The following is a 23,332-nucleotide window of genomic DNA, read 5'->3' on the forward strand; positions in this document are numbered from 1 at the left end:
TGCAAAGTACATACATTTTTCATCAAATGCATGTATACATGTGCGTTTCACACATATGAATTTACAACTCCTAAGCAGGTGCAGTGCACTCCATTTAAGTGCACGTCGGATAAGCGCATGCTCTGTTTAACTGCATGCCGTACTTCGGTCCCGTTTTTGGTGCCATCAATTTCTTTGGGGACAAACTTCAGTTTAGCGCACAACTGATAAGTGCAAGATTCACTTACATGCATGGTTTAAGACCGCTCCTCTGCAGGGAAGACTCCGCATAAGCGCACGCACGGAATATGGAAGCCGATTGGCACGTGACAATCAATGAGATTTCAAATTTACTGCCCCTTTAGCTGCCACAGGCAGAATAAGAGAAAGAATGTTGTTAGAGTGTACACTGGGGTTGTCGTCATTGTGGTGGAACTTTAAGGCTTTAACACTGGCTGAACGAATAGAAGTTCTTAAAAATTAGAAAACAAAGTCAAGCATCTATTGCTAAAGAATATGGTGTCAATCCCAGTCAAATTTCAATTATCTTGAAGCAGAAAGATCAGCTTCTGGAAGACTGGCAAAACAATACAAATCCACACCGGAAACGTAAACGGGTGGGAAAAGCTGAGGATGTAGAAGATGCTTTTCTTCGGTGGTTTTCTCAAGTCAGTTTCCTGTCAGTGGTCCACTGCTTATGGAGAAAGCTAATCAGCTAGCTGAAAGTCTTGGACTAACTGAATTCAAAGCCACTGTTGGATGGTTGGAAAGATGGAAGGAGGGGAACAACATAAAATTCAAGAAACAGCATGGTGAAAAACAAGACGCTGATGAATTTGGTGCTGAAAATTGGGTTGTTTCAGTTCTTATTACCATCTTGAACGAGTTTGCACCTTGTGACATTTTCAATGCTGACGAAAACGGTCTCTACTGGCGAATGATTCCTGATGGAACACTTGCATTCAAACAAGCTGAAACTACAGGAAGTAAAACGTCAAAGGACCGACTGACAATCCTCCTTTGCTGCAATATGGATGGGAATGAGAAGTTGGAACCACTCGTCATTGGAAAGAGCAAACAGCCCTGTTGTTTCAAGAATGTTAAGAGACTACCTGTGTCATACCAGGCTAACGCAAATTCATGGATGACTGGATAAATTTGGAAGTAGTGGCTAAAGAAGTTAGACACTATAATGCAGGCACAAAAGTGTCAGATTTTGTTGCTTTGTGATAATTGCACTGCACACAGTGATGATGTCAGGCTCTCTAACGTCAAGGTGGTCTTCCTGCCACCAAACACTACCTCTCTGATCCAACCTATGGATCAGGGCATAATAGCCAATTTCAAACAACATTATCAGGCTCTTGTGCTACGTCGACTGATGAGCATTATGGATGCCCAGACTGGCAAGGATAAACGTGCTGTTGAACTGGCTCGTAATCTATCACTGTTGGATTCCCTACATATGCAGAAAGAAGCCTGGAATCATGTTACACAGGCAACCATTGTGAACTGCTACAAGCGGGCAAGCTTTGTTAAGGATGTGGAGAGGGACGAAACAGATGCAGCTGTTGCAAATGCGTCAGATGAACAGGCTATTGACATCCCAGCCGGTGTTACTGAAGAGGAGTTTCATCGCTACGTAGCTGTTGATTACGATCTACAAACAGCTGACGACAGCACTGATGTCGAGATATGCGCCTACACGCAGGCAATGGCTGATGATGAAACAGATGATGAAATGAGCAGCGAGGCACATGCTGATGAAATTCAAAAACCTCCTGTCACTTTTGCAAGAGCGCTGGAAAGTCTGAACACCGTGCGGGCCTATCTGGAGGCCACTGGATTACAGTGCTATGACAGTTTTTACCATCTGGCAGACGTAGTCTATGGAACTCACAGACACAATAGTGTACAGAGGACTATCACTGATTACTTCAAGTAAGCCTAACGTAAGTTAACGGAGACAGTATAATGTCAGTTAACGGAGACTGTATACTGTACGTATAATAAACAGTACTGTACATATGTTTATCAGATGTTAAGCTTCTTTGGGTCACAACGGTTAAGTGCACGCTCCGGTTAACTGCATGTATTTCTTTGGTCCCAGACCCTTGCACTTAAGCGGATTGCACTATATACTGTATGTATATATATATATATATATATATATATATATATATATATATATATATATATATATACATACATGGGTGCAGAAAACTGTTTCCCACCAGCAAGACAGTCTAATTTTAAAAATATCTGCACAATAAAAATAATAATGTATGAAGATGAAGGATAATTCATTCCATGATCATTCAAATACTACAAAAACCGGTTGGCAGCTACAGCAATGTTGAACTTGGCAGGCTGTAATTTAACAAGGAATTTATAGACTATTGTACATTACCATCATATCCAGTCTTTTATTCGGCACTGTGCAACTGCGGGGGAGCTAGGAATCATCCAGGTTCTTTGTGGTTTTCAGATCCCAGCAAGAAAACTGGAAGCATTTTAGCTTTTTCTAACCAGCCATAAATGGACCACCTTTCACAGCTAGTGAAGCATACAAGCTTACTGAAATGATATGCCATAGTGCTTTCTTGCTGTTCAAAACTGTGACAATATAGTTATCTTAAAGCAACAGTGCTACCAACATACTAGAACAAGGCTTCCCAAACTGTAAGGGATAACATCAAATGGAGGTTGCAAAATCTGTATTGCGGGGGCAGGGGGGGGGGGGGGGTCGCACCTGGGCGGGCTGTCCATACAAATATCATTAGCTCGCAACTCTAGGGGGCCGCATGATTTCCATGGTCACAATAATGGGCTGGGGGAGGCACAAACACTATTCTACATTATTATTGAGAGATTAGACCCACAAAATCATTTGGTTTTCTTTTTTTCACTCAGATTTTGACCTTTTTTCTGAATGGGTACATGTTTTACAGTTTTCAAATGTTTTTCCAGCATTTCTACAGTACATCTGTACTCATCTTTCTGAAGAGTCTCACGCAGACATGACAGTGATCTATGTAAAGTATGAGCAATGAATGAAGAGATAAAACAAGGGAGTAGGCCACTGTACATAGTGCAAGTTTTCATATTTATTTTCTAAAAGAATCCCAGAAGATAGAAAATAAAATATATGAAGAGAAAAGCAAAGGAGAAGCTGGACCATTTAAAAGCAGATGTCAAGGAACCAAGTAAACACGTAACAAACAATTATTGGCACTAATTAGATTTAATTGGAATATGTGTGTAAATTTTGGTGCAGGATTCGCGCTTAAATTTTACACGTGAAAAAAGTGGGCGCAGAAATGGGAGGGTCATGGGCAAAATGGAGGCTTTCCTAAAATAATTGCACATAATTATAGAATAAGGGGGAAACATGCCTAATATAGGCACAAAGATTTGCACCATGTTTCAGCTGGTGCAAATGGCCATGCGTAAAGTTAGGCATGATTCCCAGGCATAAGCATTATTCTATAACCATGCAACAACAACAACAACCATTTCTAAAGCGCTACTAGGGTTACGCAGCGCTGTACAAGTTAAACATAGAAGGACAGTCCCTGCTCAAAGAGCTTACAATCTAAAAGACAAGAGAACAAACTAAAGACAAGTGAACAATCTAGAGGACGAGTGAACAGTTAATCTGATAGGGTGGATAGATTGGGGTATTTTATATTTCTCGAGCGGTTAGTCGCCGAAGGCAGCATTGAAGAGGTGAGTTTTAAGCAGAGATTTGAAGATGGGTAAGGAGGGGGCATGGCGTATGGGTAAAGGAAGATTATTCCAGGCATAGGGTGAGGCAAGGCAGAATGAACGGAGCCTGGAGTTGGCAGTAGTGGAGAAGGGAACTGAGAGAAGGGCTTTGTCCTGTGAGCGGAGGTTGCGGGCGGGAACATAGGGGGAGATGAGGGTGGAGAGGTAGTGAGGAGCCACAGACTGAGTGCATTTGTAGGTAAGGAGGAGGAGCTTGAATTGTATGCGATATCTGATCGGAAGCCAATGAAGTGATTTAAGGAGAGGGGTGATATGAGTATATCGGTTTTGGCGGAATATAAGACATGCAGCAGCGTTCTGATCGGATTGAAGTGGGGATAGATGGCCGAGTGGGAGGCCGGTGAGGAGTAAGTTGCAGTAATCGAGGCGAGAGGTAATGAGAGCATGGACGAGAGTTCTGGTGGTATGCTCAGAGAGGAAAGGGCGAATTTTGCTGATATTGAGGAGGAAGAAGCGACAGGTCTTGGCAGTCTGTTGGATATGCGCAGAGAAGGAGAGGGAGGAGTCGAAGGTGACTCCGAGGTTGCGGGCAGATGGGACGGGGAGGATGAGGGTGTTATCAACAGAGATAGAGAGTGGAGGAAGAGGAGAAGTGGGTTTAGGAGGAAAGACAAGGAGCTCGGTCTTGGACATGTTCAGCTTCAGGTGGCGGTTGGACATCCATGCCGCAATGTCGGATAAACAGGCCGATACCTTGGCCTGAGTCTCCGCAGTGATGTCAGGTGTGGAGAGGTATAGCTGGGTGTCATCAGCATAAAGATGATACTGAAAACCATGAGACGAGATCAGCGAGCCCAGGGAAGAGGTGTAGATTGAGAAGAGAAGGGGTCCAAGGACAGATCCCTGGGGAACTCCAACAGATAGTGGGATGGGAGTGGAGAAAGATCCATGGGAGTGTACCCTGAAGGTGTGGTGGGAGAGATAAGAGGAGAACCAGGAGAGGACAGGGCCTTGGAACCCAAAAGAGGACAGCGTGGCAAGAAGTAAATCATGATTGACAGTGTCAAACGCAGCGGAAAGATCAAGGAGGATGAGGATGGAGTAGTGACCTCTGGATTTGGCCAGGAGCAGGTCATTGCAAACTTTAGAGAGTGCCGTTTCAGTCGAGTGCAGAGGGCGAAAACCGGATTGAAGTGGATCGAGGATGGCGTGAGAGGAGAGAAAATCAAGACAGCGGCTATGAACGGCGCGCTCAAGTATTTTGGAAAGGAAGGGTAAAAGAGAAATGGGGCGGTAGTTGGAGGGGCAGGTAGGGTCAAGTGAAGGTTTTTTGAGGAGAGGTGTGACAATGGCGTGCTTGAAGGTGTCAGGGACAGTTGCAGTGGAGAGAGAGAGGTTGAGGATGCAACAGATGGCGGGGGTGACAGTATGGGAGATGGTGTTGAGAAGGTTGGTGGGGATGGGATCAGAGGAACAGGTGGTGCATTTCGAGGAGGAAAGAAGGCGGGAAGTTTCATCCTCGGTGATCTCAGGGAAGGAGGAGAAAGAGACCTGGGTAGGTTGGATGAGGGAGAGGGTTAAAGGGTGAAGAGGAGGTGGTGGCTTGGTCATGAACTCAAGGTTGATCTTTTGTACTTTGTCGCGGAAATAGTCGGCCAGTGATTGAGGAGAGAGAGAAGGGGGAGTAGGAGCGGGGGGCACTTTTAGGAGGGAGTTAAGGGTGGTGAAGAGACGACGAGGGTTGGAGCTGAGAGAATTGGTCAATTGGGTGTAATAGTCCTGTTTTGCACGGAATAGGGAGGAGTGGAGGGAGGATAGCATGAATTTGTAGTGGAGGAAGTCTGAAAGGGTACGAGATTTCCTCCAGAGGCACTCAGCGGATTGGGTGCAGGAGCGAAGGTAACGGATGCAAGGAGTCAGTCAGGGCTGGGGATTGGTGCGTTTTGTGGGACGGGAGATTGATGGTGCGAGGGTATCCAATGCAGAGGAGAGAGCGGTATTGTAAGCGGAGACCGCTTTGTCGACAGTTGCGGAGGACGTGATGGAGGGGAGGAGATTAGAGATAGTAGATGATAAGGTGGAGGGGTCAATAGCCTGGAGGTTCCTGGAGGTGGTGGTTAAAGTTGGACGGGGTGAAGGGGGGGGGGGTGAAGAAGTGTGAATGTGATCAGGTAATGGTCGGAGAGAGGAAGAGCTGAGACGTGGAAATTGGAGGGTGAGCCGGAGGAGGAGAGGACGAGGTCAAGACAATGGCCGTCACGGTGAGTAGGGGTGGTGGAGCACAGCTGGAGGTTGAAGGAGGATGTTAGGGTGAGGAACTTAGAAGCATGGGGGTCGGATAGGTCATCAGCATGTACATTAAAGTCTCCGAGAATGAGGGACGGAGATGAGGGGTCAAGAAAGACAGAGAGCCAAGCATCAAAGTTGGTAAGGAAGGAAGGGAAGGATTTATCAGGGGGGCGGTAAATGACTGCCACTCTCTGAGTGGTTATGGGTAGAATAGCCGGATGGAATGGGCTTCAAAGGATGAGAAGCAGTGAGACTGCGGAAGGTGGAGGGGTTGGAAACTACAGGAGGGTGAGAGTAGTAGCCCAACGCCTCCGCCACAGCCAACTGGGCGGGGCATGTGGGAGAAGAGATAGACTCCATGGCAGAGGGCTGCAACTGAGGCAGAGTCTTCCGGGGAGATCCAGGTTTCAGTTAGGGCCAGCAGTTGAAGGGAGTGAGAGATAAAGAGATCGTGGGTGAGAGGCAGTTTGTTGCAGACTGAGTGGGCATTCCACAAAGCGCATGAGAAGGGGAGGGAGGAGGGGGGAAGGAGGGGAATAGAGACGAGATTGAGATCGTTCACAGGGATAGGACGGGGACAGGTGAGGGGGACCTGGATTAGGGTTAATGTCTCCCGTGGATAGCAGGAGGAGGAGCAGCAAGAGAGTGCGGAGGAGGGTGGGGGAGGTCGGGCGACGGAGGCGACGAAGACGGGGTGTACTTAGGAGGAAAGGGGATGGGTTAATGGCAGGAAGGAAGTGCCGAAGGTTGAGAGCTAGGAAGGAGGAGGGGGACAAGAGGGATGGTGAGGTGAGGTATGGAGGTGAATAGGGTATTGCGGTGGCGGGCAGGGTGGGAGGGCAGCAGGTAGTTCTAATGGTAGACAGTGGGAGTGGGGGGGAAAGAAGATTAGGAAGGGACAGGGCAAGGAAGAGAACATGGACAGGGGCCATAGGTGGTGACTGAGGTGTAACAGGTGACTGTATAGTGAATGAGGTGTTAAGCAGTTAACAGGTGTTAATGGGTGCCTATGTAATGATTGAGATGTTAAGCAGATAGATAGGGCTTGATGCTAGGTTTTGGGTTGGCGATTAGGTAAGTCAATGGCTGATAGGCTAGCAGGCAGGTAGGTAAGTCAATGGCTGAGAGGCTCGCAAGCAGGCAGGCAGGTTACTCGATTTGTTAACAGGCAGATGGATTGGAGCAAGCCGGAACAAGCTGAGGCAAGCAGGAACAAGCTGGAATAGGCAGGAACAGATGGACAGGCTGGAATGAGCAGGAACAGATGAACTGAGTCAGGATGAGCAGACGGACAAGCTGGGATCAGGAAGACTGGAACGAGCTGGAACACGCTGGAGCAGAAGAATCGGAGTAAGCAAGGAGAGGCTGGGTCAGGCAGGCTGGAACACACTGGAGCTGATGGACAGCAGGGGGAAGGCTGGATCGGCGGCTGGAACTAGCTGGACACGCTGGATCCGGTGGACTGGGGCAAGCCGGAAGAAGCTGAATCAGGCGGACTGGAACACACTGGAACCGATAGACTGGAAGGATCAGGCGGGCTGGAACAAGCTGGGCTCAGGAGAACTGGAACGAGCTGGAACACGCTGGCTGGATCAGGCGGGCTGGAACACGCTGGAGCTGATGGACTGGAACAGGCGGGGGAAGCTGGGTCAGGCGAACTGGAACAAACTGGGATCAGGAGGACTGGAACAAGCTTGAACACGCTGGAGCGGATTGACTGGAGCAAGCAGGGAGAAGCTGGATCAGGCGGACTGGAACAAACTGGGATCAGGAGGACTGGAACAAGCTTGAACACGCTGGAGCGGATTGACTGGAGCAAGCAGGGAGAAGCTGGGTCAGGCGGACCGGGACATGCTGGAGCCGATGGACTGGAACAGGCAGGGGGAAGGCTGGAACGGCGGACTGGAACAAGGTGGATCAGGAGCACTGGAATGAGCTGGATCCTGCTGGAGCCAGTGGACTGGAGCAAACACGGAGAAGCTGGATCAGGCGGACTGGAATGAGCTGGAACATGCTGAAGCCAGTGGACTGGAGCAAACAGCGAGAAGCTGGATCAGGCAGACTGGAACACGCTGGAGTCGATGGACTGGAACACGCTGGATCTGCAGACTGGAACACACTGGAGTCGAAGGACTGGAACACGCAGGGAGAAAGCTGGATCTGCGGACTGGACAGCAGAGGGAAGGCTGGATCTGTGGACTAGGACAAGCTGGGATCAGATGGATAGGAGGACTGGAACAAGCTGGAACACGCTGGTGCAGATGGACAGGAGCAAGCAAGGAGGAGCCGGATCAGGCGGGCTGGAAGACACTGGAGCAGATGAGCAGCCCGGAGCCAGCAGGGGGAAAGCTGGAGCCGGTGGACTGGAGCAGCAAGCAGGGAGAAGCCGGGGAGGGTGGACCGGGGCAAACTGGAGCAGCTGGGCAGCCGCACTCAGTGCCCACAAAGCAGCAGAGCAGCAAGGCACACGGAAGTCAGGCCCGCCGTGGAAGCACAGTACCCCGCCCCGAGGACTCAGCACCGCGATGGGGGCAGGCCGCGGGAGGACGGGCAGCGTGGGCGTCGGGCCGCTGGAAGATCAAGAGATCCTCAGCCAGTGTGGGCAACACTGAAAGCAAGCGCCAGAGGCAACCCCAAACCAGGCCCGCAGCCTGCAACCACACAGTCACCAGAGGCACCGCGGTGGGCCCCCTGGACCGCCGGGTCGGGTTGGGCCACACCACGAGGTCGGGTGCGCACCACGAGGCCGCGGGTGAGCTTGCTCCAGCTCACCCGGGTCACACGGTGCTCTCACCCGACACGGCCCGGGCAGTTCCTGCCGGGGAGCGGGCGGCCGGACTCGCCCCAGACTCGGCGAACTCGGCACCCGACAGCACGCGGCTGCCTCACAGCCGCAGCCGAGCCGCAGCGATGAAGAGCCCAAACCGTCCCCCGACGCGGTTCCCGGAGTCGGCAAACCCTGGGCAGTGCCGGATCCTCTGGGGGGGGGGGGGACCGGAGCGGAGCACTGGGGAATCAACCCCGGAGTCCAAAGGAATCGACTCTGGATCGATCCACGGCGGAGCTCCCCACGGCACGTCCTACCAGTCGGCCATCTTGGGTCTGCTACAGTAACTTTAAGCGCAGCTTATAGAATAGCACTTTTTTCTGAGCTGATATTTTCGGTGCCATATATAGAATTCATTCCTAGTCTCCTTATCAGCTGAGGTCCATGTTTGTCCTCCAATTTTAACACTGATACATTATCTTACTCCACATTTCCCAGTCTCTGCAAATCAAGACTCAAAACACACAGAAACAAGATAAGTAAATAGTTTCAGGGTAATTCTCCTCACCTTTCTATACACTCTTTTACAATTGCAAAATTTCCATCTCCTATTGTTCTTCCGACTTTGTATCTTTCTGCTATTGAGGCTGGAACCTGGAACCCTTCTTCTGAGACTTCTGAAAGAATTATTGATACACAGTTTACTAACACACAAGGAAATATAGATATTATGCAAAGCATGGTCAGTGCAGGTGAGAACAATCAGAACAACTGTCAGTCTTCTCTACCATGAGGCAACTGCTGTAGAAATCATAGAGCTTATTTCTAACTACAGACACCATGATGTCTTATGGAGGTAAAGATGAGTGATGAGACAGTGAAAATAGCATTGAAGATATTTAAAAAGAAAAGGCATTATAATTATATTCAGTGCCACTGCAGAACTATTTAAGAAGAGGTGGGTCCAAGGTACCATTGCTTCTGCTCAACTCTCTCTCTAAATAGGAAGTCCATAAACTTTTACAGTGTACGGCAATCTTCAAACTTTGAATACAAGTGTTTTGCAGACTGAAATTTCTTTTAAGCATTGGAATGAAAATTGTCTCTGCTTTTCATCAGTGGTAAATGGGAGAGCAAAATATTCTTTATAGGTAGTCTGATTCGTAAGGGAAATTCTCAAAGTGATTAATGCAGGTAAACATCATTCTACTTGTGTTAATAAGATGTGGGGGAAATTCCTCTCCATAAATGGAACTAAAAGCAGATCCTCGTGGTGAAATAAAAAAAAATGTATTCAGCACAGATTCATAAAATCAGCATACAACATTCCTCCAACTGCCCACCATGGCCATGTTTTGCCCTTTCAAGGGCTGCATCAGGGGCTTAGCATAACACTGTAACATAAATACATAAAAGTTTTTTTAAATGCCCACAACTCACTCATTCTACGTCAATGGTCACACCCCCTTTTGGACTGCATGCATTAGAATTTATGTGCACCGAACTATAGAATATGCCTAGAAGTTGCGCATGTGCATTCTAATTAAAGCCAATTACTGCTGCTAATTGGTTGAGTACCAATTATCCATGCTGATTGGCTTGTTAACCAATTAAGTTGTGTGTGCAATTTGGCCATGCGACCAAATTAGCACACTCAACTTAAGGCACCATGTACAGAATTTGGGGGTTAGCAGCTCCTAAATATGAGGTAGTATGCACTCCTGCATTAAGTTTTTGCAGGTAACAAGCGCTAATGGGAACATTAGTGAATGAGCTGCAAATAAAGAAAAAGCTCTAAAAAGTGCCACAATAAATCTGGGCTTAGCGCATAGGAATGTCCCACATTATAACACATTGTGCGGAAGTTTTAGAAAGAATGTCCATTACAAAATAAGGATGTCCACGTCTGAACATCAGTTATGTATTTCCATTTCTCGTGTATTTCAGAACAGGAAAGCCTGTTCTATACAAATAAGAAGTGGAGGTCCAAGCGCTGGCTATATCTGGTATGAACATCCATTTTATAAACTGAAATGTCCAAACTATGAATGGGGCAAAACAAGGGACATGGATGGCTGTGTGGTAGCAGAGGAACATCCATATGATAAAATGGCGACAGAGACCTCCCTGTGAAAGAATAGCATAATAGAGCAGCCCCTTGAGAAGAAGGGTAGACATCCAGAGGTGGCCAGCTCAAGTCCCACGGCAGCTTTTGCAAATTTTGTTGTTGTTGTTTTTTTTTTTTTTCAATTGTGAGCCCTCCAGTACAAAAAAATCTACTGTAACTTCCCTTACTCCATTCAGTGGAGAACTGCTCAATCACAGTACCTTTCTGTGAACTGAACGTGCCAAGTACCAGGTCTAAATACAAATGATCATCTTTTTGAACATGGTCATGCCTTCCCCTTCTGCAACTAGAACTGGACATCTATCTTTTGGCTCCTCCCTAGTCCCACTCAAATCATGCCCAGACCATGCCCTTTGCCATATGGACATATTGCAGTTTCAGATGTCCATATCCTGGCTTTATAAATTCAGGATTTGGCCTTCAATGGAATATGGACATCTAAATGCTGGTTTTCAGACATCCAAAAGAGGAATAGAGCTTCTACAATATCCACCATTAAGCCTAGATTTTGCCACAATTTTGTAAAAGGAACCCTTTGTTATGACTGCTATTTGTGCAGTTCTACTCAAAGGGTAACATTATCTGGATAAGTTCTGGGCTTGTACCTAGGACAACCTGGCTCCTCCTCAGCTTGGATAAATTTGGACAAATATCAAGATGTCCACTCAGAACGTAGCATCTGATGCACTTGAATACCGACCTGCACAATTTCAGTTTTTAGGTTGAGCTGTTGCATGAGTACTGGCATAAATGAGTAGTAAATGAGCCTCCATGTATTCTATACTGACTTCGCACAGCTACATAATGAAATAACAAATGCTAGTGGTTATAACCTCACTGTAGTTCTCATACTGAGAAATCAAAAGAAATCAAATCCGATTCATATATTGCCACCTAAAGCTGCCTGCTTCACCCACTTTATTAATATCATTATAAGTGTTCCTGAAGTCTTGATACTTTTATAATTAGTCCAGCATTAAAGAATTGATTGAAGCCATACATTTGCCATTTGGCTATTGCAGAAATAAAGTGTACAGTGGAGAGGGTCAAGGTACACAGCACAAAGCAGCAGACAAAGAGCACAAAGGCAGTAGCGTTCCTACCCTCGATGACACCCGGGGCGGATCGCCGATGCGCCCCCCCCCCCCAGGTGCAGCACGTCCCCCCCCCCACCACGAAATGACACTTCCTCCCCGGGTGCACGCCGCTGGGGGGGGGGTTCTGCGGCGTGCGCCTGTGGGCTCCAAGTTCGCTGGTTCGCTGCAGCTCCCTCTGTATGGGCTCCTGCGCTAACCCAGTGCTAACTGGGCAGCATGTGGCAATCCCCAATTACCATTGGGTAAGCCCCTGGTGCTAAAAATAAAAATGATTTCCTGTCACATCAGAAATGGCACATGCTGGGGGTGGAATTACCACTGGCTCCCGTGGTAGGCCAGCAGTAGTGCCAGATTGGCTCATGCCAATGCAGCTCTACCATGGTGCTGAAAATGGGCACCATAATCACTATACCCTTAATTAGTACAATGTGCTAAGATTTTGCACCTAACATGCATTAGCAGCCTAAACTAACATGTCCTAGGTGCATAAAACCTGTTGCAATAACTGATGAGGGCATTCCTAGCACTTTTGGGGGCTTGCCATACAGTTAAAGCAAAGTTCGTTATCACGCATTAACTACATGGCAGATAATATAGAATGCAGTTAGCTACACCTCTGAAGATGTAGCTACCACCTCCATGTTATTTGCCACACTAATAGTTAACAAAAAGTAATGACCACTGTATTAACTGCAAGACCCAATCTATGCCTATTCCATGTCCCAAAATGGTGATTTCCATATTAACCTCCACATTCTAGAAAGGTCGCCTAAGGTTAGGTGCCAATTACGTGCATGATTGTTACAGTTACACGTATAAATGCTAGCCACAAACTCAGTGGTATTGTATAACATAGATTCACAACTTGCTTAGTATGTAAGTACAAGAGAGTATACACATGGGAGGGTCTTGGGCGGGCTATGAGCTGGTCCAACATCCAGGAACAGCAAACTGGAAGATCCTCCACGTAGCAAATATGTCCAAACAGGAGCAGAGGATGGCCAATGGACACTCCAACACAGGAAATAGTGCTTAAAACATAGAAACATGACGGCAGATAAAGGCCATATGAGCCATCCAGTCTGCCCATCCTCTGTAACCCCTGATTCCTAACCTCTTCCTGTTCCTAAGTGATCACACATGCTTACCGCATGCCTTTTTAAATTCTGGAACAGTCCTAGAGCCCACCACCTCCTCCGGGAGGCCATTCCACACCTCCACCACCCTTTCTGTGAAATAATACTTCCTTAGGTTACTCCTCAGCCCTCTTAACTTTGTCATATGCCCCCTCATTCCAGAGCTCTCCTTCATTTGAAAAAGGCTCTCTTCCTGTACATAAATGCACTTGAGATATTTAAATGTTTCTATCATGTCTCCTCTCTCCCTCCTCTATTCCAGCATATACATGTTGAGGTTCATAAGCCTGTCCCTATAATTTTTGCATTCAAGACCACTTACAAATTTCGTAGCTGCCCTCTGGACCGACTCCATCCTGTTTATATCTTTCCATAGGTGCGGTCTCCAGAACTGCACGCAGTACTCCAAATGGGGCCTCACTAGAGACTTATACAACGGCACTATCACCTCCTGGTCATGCCTCTCTTTATGCACCTAAGCATCCTTCTGGCTTTGACCGTCGCTATTTCTACCTGTTTGGAAGCTTTAAGGTCATCAGACACAATCACCCCCAAGTCCCGCTCTTCCTTCGTACACTGAAGCACTTCACCCCCTATACTGTACCGTTCCCTCGGACTTTTGCGACCCAAGTGCATGACCCTGCATCAGGGGCGTAGCTACGGGTGGGCCTGGGTGGGCCCAGGCCCACCCAGTTTTGCCTCAGGCCCGCCCCACCCAGAAGCAGAGTCCGTCAGCTCCCGGACCCCGAACAGTTTGCCACCACCGATCGCGATTCGGACTCCACCCCTCTCTTCCTCCCTCCCTCGGCGCTGCAGTAATGTACCTGGGATCCCGGCAGCATTAGCGTTGTATCCACACTGCCTTCGCTCTGCCCCGGAAGCCTTAAAGCTTCCGGGGCAGTGCGAAGGCAGCGTGGATACATCGCTAGTGCTGCCGGGATCCCAGGTACATTACTGCAGCGCTGAGGGAGGGAGGGAGGGAGGAAGAGAGGGGTAGAGTCGGAATCGCGCGATTCTGGACCTCGCAGGCGGGCGCCTTCGCACTGCCCCGGAAGCCTTCTCTTAAAGATAGGGCTTCCGGGGCAGTGCGAAGGCAGCGTGGATACATAGCTAATGCTGCCGGCCCGGGATCCCAGGTAGAAGCGCCGGAGGAAGAGAGGGGTAGACATTCATGGAATCGGTGATCCTGGACCTCGCGGGCGGGCGGGGCATAACTTAATCTTGGAGAAGTGGGGTACAGCAGAGGGAGAGATGGTGAGCAGAGTGAGGGAAGGAGCAGGAGATGGATGGGACTGGGAGGGGTGGTGAGCAGAGGGAAGGATGGGACTGGGAGGGTGGATAGGACTGGGAGAAATGGGGCACAGCAGAGGGAAGGAGCAGGAGATGGATGGGAGGGCAGGGCCCAGGGAGAGAGGAGAAATTGCTGGACATGGAGGGAAGGGTAGGGGAGAGAGAATTGCTGGGTATGGATGAATGGAGGGAAGGGCAGGGGAGAGAGGAGAATTGCTGGGTATGGATGAATGGAGGGGGGCAGGGGAGAGAAGAGAATTGCTGGGTATGGATGGATGGAGGGGACAGGGGAGAGAAGAGAATTGCTGGGTATGGATGGATGGAGGGGACGGGAGAGAAGAGAATTGCTGGGTATGGATGGAGGGGAGAGGAGAGTTGCTGGACATGGGTGGATTGAGCAGAGGGAAGAGGAGAGAGGAAGGTTGCTGGACATGGGTGGATGGAGGAGAGGGCAGGGGAGAGGAGGGTTGCTGGACATGGATGGAGGAGAGGGAAGGAAGAGAGAAGAAATGCTGGACATGGATGGAGGGAATGGAACAATGAGGAAGGAGATGAGGGAAAAGGAAGAGAGGAGAAAAACTGCACATGGATGAAGAAAATAGGCAGAAGCTGGATCCACTGGACAGTCAAGTCTGCGGAGGACCCAGCTTTTACTTACGGATGTAGGGCAAGAAATGAAGAAGAAAGGCGGAAAGTAAAGAAATAAATGGAAAGGAAGCCCTGGAAATGGAGTTAAGAGGACAGATAGCAGCAGAATCGGATACTGGGCCAGCATGATCAGAAAAAGAAAGTCACCAGACAACAAAGGTAGAAAAAAATCATTTTATTTTCATTATAGTGTTTGGAATATGTCCACTTTGAGAATCAGGTGCTCAACATTAAAAGTTTATATTTATTTACTTATTTATGGCATTTTATCCCACATTAAACATGAATTAGATTGGAACCTGGGATCATTTAATGTTTTTTTTTTTCCTGGAGAGAGTAATGCATTGCCTCCCCTCCCCGGCTATAGCCAGCTCTGCAATTTTGAAGGGAGGTGGACGGGGGGGGGGGGGGGGGGGGGGGGGGGGGGGGGGGGCGCAGAGGTGGACCGGGGAGAGAGAGCCTGTTGTTAAACATTTACCAGCACACCACTGTCTAGTGCCCACCCATCCAACCTGTTGGCCCACCCAAAAATTGACTTCTGGCTACGCCACTGCCCTGCATTTTTGGGATTAAACCTTAGTTGCCAAATATCGGTCCATTCCTCCAGCTTCGCTAGGTCCTTCCTCATGTCATTCACACCCTCCAGGGTGTTCACCCTGTTGCAGAGTTTAGTATCATCCACAAAGAGACAAACCTTACCAGACAGCCCTTCCACAATATCGCTCATGAAGATGTTAAAAAGAGCCGGCCCTAGGACCGATCCCTGCGGTACTCCACTGATGACATCCTTTTCTTCAGAGCAAGTCCATTTACCACTACCCTCTGTCTCCTACCATTCATCCAATTTTTAACCCAATCAGTTACTCTAGGTCCCATACCGAGGGCACTCAATTTATTTATCAGTCGCCTGTGCAGAACCGTGTCAAAGGCTTTGCTGAAATCCAAGTATACCACAAGATGCTTTATTCACACCTTGGACAGAAGGACCTGACATGGTCTGTGTTTCGGCATGATCGAACATCTAATTTTTGATGCCCTTTATAGAATTGTTGCCTAATTGTTTAATGTGGAAATTATCAAGCACTGAAAGTCAATATGCTGCACTAACAATGCACACTAATTTCCGTGTTAAACAGCTAACACAATATCCTAAATCAAGGTCTTAATCTTTACTATGTTTCACTCAACAAATACAAATTTATTTATTTATTTATTGGGGATTATTAACCACTTTAAGGGCTTCTTTTACAAAGTTGTGCTACCAATAGCAGCGTGCTGAATGTGAAGAAGCCCATGGGAATAGAATGGGCTCCTTTGCATTTAGTGCGCTGCTAATCGTTAACGCAGCTTTGTAAAAGGAGTCCTTAACGTTAAGCAATAAAGATGAAAATGTACTCTTTGTCTCTGTGACAAAAGTAGTATTACAAATGTCTACACTTTAAATATAAAATAGGTAGAGAGAATATTCACATGTTTTTACTTTGCATGATGGTAGTAGGGGGCTATGGATTTCAAACTAAAACCCTCAAATGTATTTCAAGTTGGCGATTCATTCACAGTAACGAGTGGTTATTCTTAATAGTTTACCCTTCTTTCAGTGCCCATTATCTTAAACATGTACAATTAATCCTGTATTAAAAATCTATTTACAAATTGAAACCATTAACCATTTGTCTTTTTTTTTCTCAGAACATAAGAATGTCATAAGTGTAACGTATCCAAGCCCACTCTCCCACCTCACATCTTAAGCCAAGAGTGAAAATGCCCTATTGCCTAAATACCTAGAGGGAACTTTTTCAAAGGCTTAGTCACAAATTATGGAGGTAGAATCTGGAATTATGCTGAATCTGTCTATTTCCTGACACCTACAGGTCCTCGTTTGCTTTTACAATGCATGTGCCTTTAATTGCAGTAGTTTGAGTTGAAGATGAGGTGCTCTGTTAGAGGCCCTTTTAACTAAGCTGCATAGGCACCTATGCGTGCCGAATGCGGCTTAGTAAAAGGTCATAAGAACATAAGCACCGCCATACTGGGAAAAGACCAAGGGTCCATCAAGCCCAGTATCCTGTCTCCGACAGCGGCCAATCCAGGCTTCAAGAACCCGGCAAACCCCCCCCCCCCCCCAAAAAAAATAATGTTCAATGGACTTTTCCCTCAGGAATCTGTCCAAACCCCCTTTAAACTCCGTAAGGCCAGCTGCTGTCACTACATTTTCCGGCAATGAGTTCCAGAGTCCAACTACACGCTGAGTAAAGAAAAACTTTCTCCTGTTTGTTTTAAATCTGCCATATTCTAACTTCATCTTGTGTCCCCTGGTTCTATTGTTGTTTGAAAGTATAAACAAACGCTTCATATCTGTCCACTCTACTCCGCTCATTATCTTGTAGACTTCTATCATATCACCACTCAGACGCCTTTTCTCCAAGCTGAAGAGCTCTAACCTTCTCAGTCTTTCCTCATAAGGAAGTCGTTCCATCCCTTTTATCATTTTTGTCGCCCTTCTCTACACCTTCTCCAATTCCTTTATATCTTTTTTGAGATGTGGCGACCAGAATTGGACACAATATTCGAGGTGCGGTCGCACCATGGAGGGATACAACGGCATTATAACATCCTTGTGTTTGTTTTCCATCCCTTTCCTAATAATACCCAACATTCTGTGCGTTTTCTTAGCCGCCGCAGCACAGAAGTTTTTTACGTCTTATCAACAATGACTTCCAGATCCCTTTCTAGGTCTGTGACTCCTAACGTGGAACCTTGCATGACCTAGCTGTAATTCGGGTTCCTCTTACCCACATGCATCACTTTGCATTTGTCAACATTGAACTTCATCCCCTAACAGAGTATGGCCCTTGCAGTAATTTCAATTTTGGCACGCGTCCACTACGCGCGTCTGAAAATATATTTTCTGGCGCATGTAATGGACGCGAGCAGGTCATTACTGCCAAGATTATTTACTGCTAGGCCAATGGCTGGTAGTAAGGTCTCAGACCCAGAATGGACACGCAGCAATTTTGATTTTGCTGCATGTCCATTTTTGGGGAAAATTTTTAAAAAGAGGCCTTTTTTACAGGCACGCTAAAAAATGGATCGGTGCGCACCCAAAAACTGCGCCTACACTACTGCAAGCCATTTTTCAGTGCGCCTTTGTAAAAGGACCCCTTAGTTGGGTAGCTTATTGAATATATACCCTCAAATTGAGTTAATATTAATTTACTAGTAAAAAAGGCCCGTTTCTGACACAAATGAAACGGGCGCTAGCAAGGTTTTCCTCGGAGTGTGTATGTTTGAGAGAGTGTATGTGAGAGTGACTGTGTGTGAGAGAGAGAGAGTGAATGTGCAAGTGTGTGTGTGTTTGAGAGAGTGAGTGAGTCTGGGTGCGAGTGTGTCTGTGAGAGAGAGTGTGTGTGTGTGTGAGAATGAGAGTGTGTGCGAGTGCGTATGTGAGACAGTGTGAGAGAGAGAGTGTGTGTTTCACACAGATACAGTGTGCACGAGAGAGAGTGCGTGAGACAAAGACTCTCTGTGAGACTGAGTGTATGAGACCAAGAGTGTGTGTGAGTGACTGTGTGACACACAGAGAGTGAATGTGATAAAGTGTGAGACAGAGTGTGTGAGAGACAGTGTGTGAGAGTGAGAGAGAGAAAGACATTGACTATGAGAGAGAGAGTGTGTGTGTGTGTGACAGAGATACCTCTCCCCCCCCTCTGGTGTCAGGCCCCCCCTCCCTCCCTCTGGAGTCAGCCCCCCCCCCTCTCTCTCTGGTGTCTGAGCGTTACTGTGCAGGACGCTGAGTTCTGGCTGTGCTTCAAGGAACTGACCAATCCTATTTAATAGAATGCACCTCCAACATTCTGAAGCCGAGAAATCTCATGTGGTTGGTCACTTCTGCTTGTGACGAACCCGGAAGTACGTGATGTCAATTCAGGAGATGGATACAGAGAGCAGGAATGCCTCAGCCATGCAGTCAGCTTCAGAATGTTGGAGGTGAATTTTATTATATAGGATTACAAAGTATTATCATGGCCATTTGGCAGCTTTTAGAAAAAATACAGCAGCATTAAATTTTACCTTCTCCTGGCCCATCATTTTCATCCATAGAGCTGCAGACTTTGGTGGATGCTAATGAGGTAGAGGAACCACTGTGCTGAGAGCTCTGAAAATGAAATTAGACAAAAAGAAGAGAGAAAAAGGTACAGGTTAAGAGGTTGGTGTCAGGTATCAAACGAAGACAGAAAGGACGAGGTACTGAACAGTGTGATGCTTATTTTATTTATTTATTTTGACATTTATACCCCACATTATCCTGAACATACTCGAGTTCAATGTGGCTAACAGTAAATAAACAACAGACAAGGTTTACAAAGCCATAAACAAAATATCAAATATAGACCATTGATGGCCTGTTGCAATCTAAGATTCTCCATCAATGGATAGAAACCTCTCAAACAGGAGTCTTTTGCGAAATATCAAGTAATCAGGCTGACCCTTGACTGCCATTGGCAGTGAATTCCACCACTTAGCACCCTGGTATTAAAATCAGCAAAGTGAACTGACTTAGAACGTACTCTCTTGCAATCTGGAAGATGAAGTCTAAGGTAGTCCCTAGAACCAGAATGGTTGGGGATTTTAGCAATATGGCATAATTAAAGAGAGAAAGAACCTTTACTTTATTTTACAAATGGTGAACACACTGAACTGTCCATTCTAGGAGTCAAACAGCCTGGTCAGTGCATATTTTGGGGTCAATATTCAAAGTGATTTAACTGGCCAGAAATGGCTCCTGGCCAGTTAAACACACAGCAAAGGTAACAAGGAAGATGATGGTAAAAAAATGTCTAATGGACGTACCGCTGAAAACAACCAGTTAGCACAGAACTGAAAAACAGCTATTTGGGGGGGGGGGGGGGGGGGGGGGGGGGGGGGGTGGGAGGGGGGGCTGGAATTGGCACTTAGCCAGTTAAGTGTCCATATTCAGCACTTCACCGGCCAGGTTAACTGCATCAATAGTACCACATAACAGTCAGTCCTATCTTTATGCAGTAACCCATAGACATTTAAGTGCTAAATATCGAACTTAACCAGATAAATTAGTTGGATCCGGAAATCTGGAAATTTAATGCCAGTGCCTGGACATGAGCAGGCATTGAATTTCCAGCTTTATAGCTGGCGGCGGTCAATATCAGGCCCTTTCTCAGTTTGTTCATTTTGCTCTCTTGAAAGATGCTGCATGGAGTTTACTTATTGTTATGATTTATTTGAAAGCATTCACCCAAGGTGATCTAGGCAATAGACAATTTCATCATCTTCTGATTTGTGACTGTACTGCAGGTCTCCAAGTGCTTACCTAGAACAAGTGTGTAAAATTCCAAACGCATGTGAAACTGTGAGATAAAATCTGAGAATTGCCAGTGGTTTTCCTTCTGGGTTGTGATTTATATATTCTCAGCCTACGTGAAGCCATCGGTGCAAGATGTACCAATTACTGTTTGAAAGGGCTACAAGCAACAGTGGGTGAGAGTGACAGCTGCCCATGGCACTAACCCTTTTGGGGTTGGAAAAAAATGACTGAAGAACGTTTGATCTGGTAAAAGCTAAAAAGATAGTAAGTGTGCCATTGTCCTTCTACCATCCAGGCTGTGGGGAGAGGGGAGAGATTAAAAATAGAGTGATTGGAGTGCAGTGATAGAGGGAAAAAGGAGCAGAGATCATGGGGAAGGTAGGAGTGGGTGTGGAGGGAGGACACAAATACACTTGCCTATCCCAGAGCTAAAACTCCTAATTTTGGCGCTACTATGAGGAGACCTTTCATTGTTATTCTTCTTATCACTTAAAATGTTTAAACCACTATATCTTGACAGATTTCATTTTGTAACAGCCTTTCCATCAGACAAGACAAAATAGTGCAAATATATAAGGAAAAGAGGAATGCTCCAATACATAGTTGTGTATTTTGGTTTTTTTTTTTTTTCATTCAAGTAGACACCATGTTATACCTCTGTCAGTGGAGTTCAGTTGTCTCAGGTAACAACAACTCCTCTCTCCTGCTACTTTCAACTCAATTATTTCTTCAGGATTCTCCTGTTCCAAAGTTGATTTCTCCCTGAAAACTTCACTTATCTCAGGATTTTCAACTCAAGTTACTAAAAAAAACAAACCTGATGATACATTGAAATCCTCTGCTCAGTGTGCTGCAGCAGCTAAGAAAGTAAATAGAATGTTAGGTGTTATGAGGGAAGGAATGGAAAACAAAAGTGAGGACGTTATAATGCCTTTGTATCAGTCCATGGTGCGACTGCACCTCAAATATTGTGTTCAATTCTGGTCACCGCATCTCAAAAAAGATATAGTGGAATTAGAAAAGGTACAGAGAAGGGTGACGGAAATGATAAAGGGGATGGGACGACTTCCCTATGAGGAAAGGCTGAAGCATCTAGGGCTCTTCAGCTTAGAGAAGAAACAGCTGAGAGGAGATATGATAGAGGTCTATAAAATAATGAGTGGAGTGGAACAGGTAGACATGAATCATTTGTTTACTCTTTCCAAAAATACTAGGACTAGGGGGCATGCGATGAAGCTACAAAGTAGTAAATTTAAAACGAATTTGAGAAAATGTTTCTTCACTCAACGTGTAATTAAACTCTGGAATTTGTTGCCAGAGAATGTGGTAAAGGTGGTTAGCTTAGCGAGGTTTAAAAAGGGTCTGGCTGGCTTCCTAAAGGAAAAATCCATAGACTATTATTAAATTGGAGAAAATTCACTGCTTATTTCTGGAATAAGCAGCATAAAATGTATTGAGCTTTTTTGGGATCTTGCCAGGTATTTGTGACCTGGATTGGCCACTGTTGGAAGCAGGATGCTGGGCTTGATGGACCTTTGGTCTGTCTCAGTATGTCAATACTTATATACTTATTTACTAATTGCTTTCCTTTTTGCTTAAAAGATCCAAAGTGAGCAGTGGCATTATCCTGAATTTATTTAGCCTACCCTGAACACATCTGTGAAGGAAAACAGAAATTGTACGTATACATATATTTATTTTCAAGGAACTGCATAATTTTCCCCATGTCTTTATCTGTGTGTGACTATATTCTCTCAGCTCCCAGTAATCAGGTGTATCTCATTCTATTTTCTGCCTGCTAAAGGCGACAAACCAGTATTGGTTTGCTTTGTTACATAACAGAGGGCATTATGGTTCTTTCTAAAGGATTAGGGCTTGATTACCTAAATATAAAGGATTTTAATTCTAAACTCTGAAAGGCTTGCTATTTATAAACTTATATTATAACCTGATGAAATGTCAGCACAAACAGGCAGCCAATAGTCATTATACAGGAAAAATAAAATTGTAATTCTCAGTGAAGGTGTGTGTGTGTGTGTGTGGGGGGGGGGGGGGGGGGGGTTAGTTATCAAGCTGTGTTATGGCTATATCACGAGTTATTTTCCCCTTAATGCATATTAAAGGGCTATAACTCAAGTTTTGGTGTCCTAACACAGTTTTTTTAGGTCACTGCATGATACATAGTAATGAGATGCCAAGAATGCAAATGCATGCAAAACACCTCATTACTATATATAATCCAGATGTGGTTTCGAGTGAACACCAATAGCTGTGCTAAAGCTAGAAAAATAACCTCAAGAAAAAGTTGACTATTTTACCATCCCGGGAACAATGAGCAGAAAAGCCACAGCTTGATGCTACTGGTCTGCATCTTAGAAGCCAGTCAGAGTTAACATAAGATGTCCCCAAGCCCCCTTCATATCATAAACCTTCTCCTGAAGCGTACTCCCCAATGTAAGGCTCCCTTCTGATATCCTCCTAAGTCATAGTCCCCCTCCTCCAGACATGTCTCCTGATTAATATTTTGTTTATACAAAGAAAAAAAAAGAAAAATGAAAAAATAAGAATTCAAATAAAGATAAGTGACTTTATAATTAAGTCTATGCCAGAGGATTGAAATATGCGTGTATGACAGATCCAACAATATTATAGAGTTATTTATAACAGCATTCATAATTTCTGTGGAGTTAGGTGTTTTATAAGGTGGATATTATTTACCTCCTCCATCATTAGAACTTAGTGTAGTATATCTTCTGTATTCTAAGCCAGGGAGGGACCCAGAGCAGGTGCAGTCTTATCGCCCTCTCTCTTTCTGATAAACCAAGACATAAAGTTGTAAACAAAGATCCTGGTGTTATGACTGAATCACATCCTCCCTAAGCTGATCCATATGGATCAGATTAACTTTGTACCAGGTTGCTACGCTTC

General features: G+C 46.0%; 1 protein-coding gene across 2 annotated transcripts in view; it reads right to left on the minus strand.

The window, feature by feature from the left end:
- DCLK1 (doublecortin like kinase 1) overlaps window positions 1–23,332 on the minus strand; it is a 625,924-nt gene that overhangs the window by 141,031 nt on the left and 461,561 nt on the right. For both annotated transcript variants that reach the window (XM_030200383.1, XM_030200382.1), the window contains 2 exons: window positions 19,135–19,219; window positions 9,333–9,441 (listed from right to left, as the gene is read on the minus strand). In XM_030200383.1, coding sequence (XP_030056243.1) covers window positions 9,333–9,441; window positions 19,135–19,219 — 194 coding nt within the window. The remainder of the gene's footprint in view (window positions 1–9,332; window positions 9,442–19,134; window positions 19,220–23,332) is intronic.

This window comes from Microcaecilia unicolor, chromosome 4 (genome assembly GCF_901765095.1).
Source record: "Microcaecilia unicolor chromosome 4, aMicUni1.1, whole genome shotgun sequence".
NCBI lineage: Eukaryota > Metazoa > Chordata > Amphibia > Gymnophiona > Siphonopidae > Microcaecilia > Microcaecilia unicolor.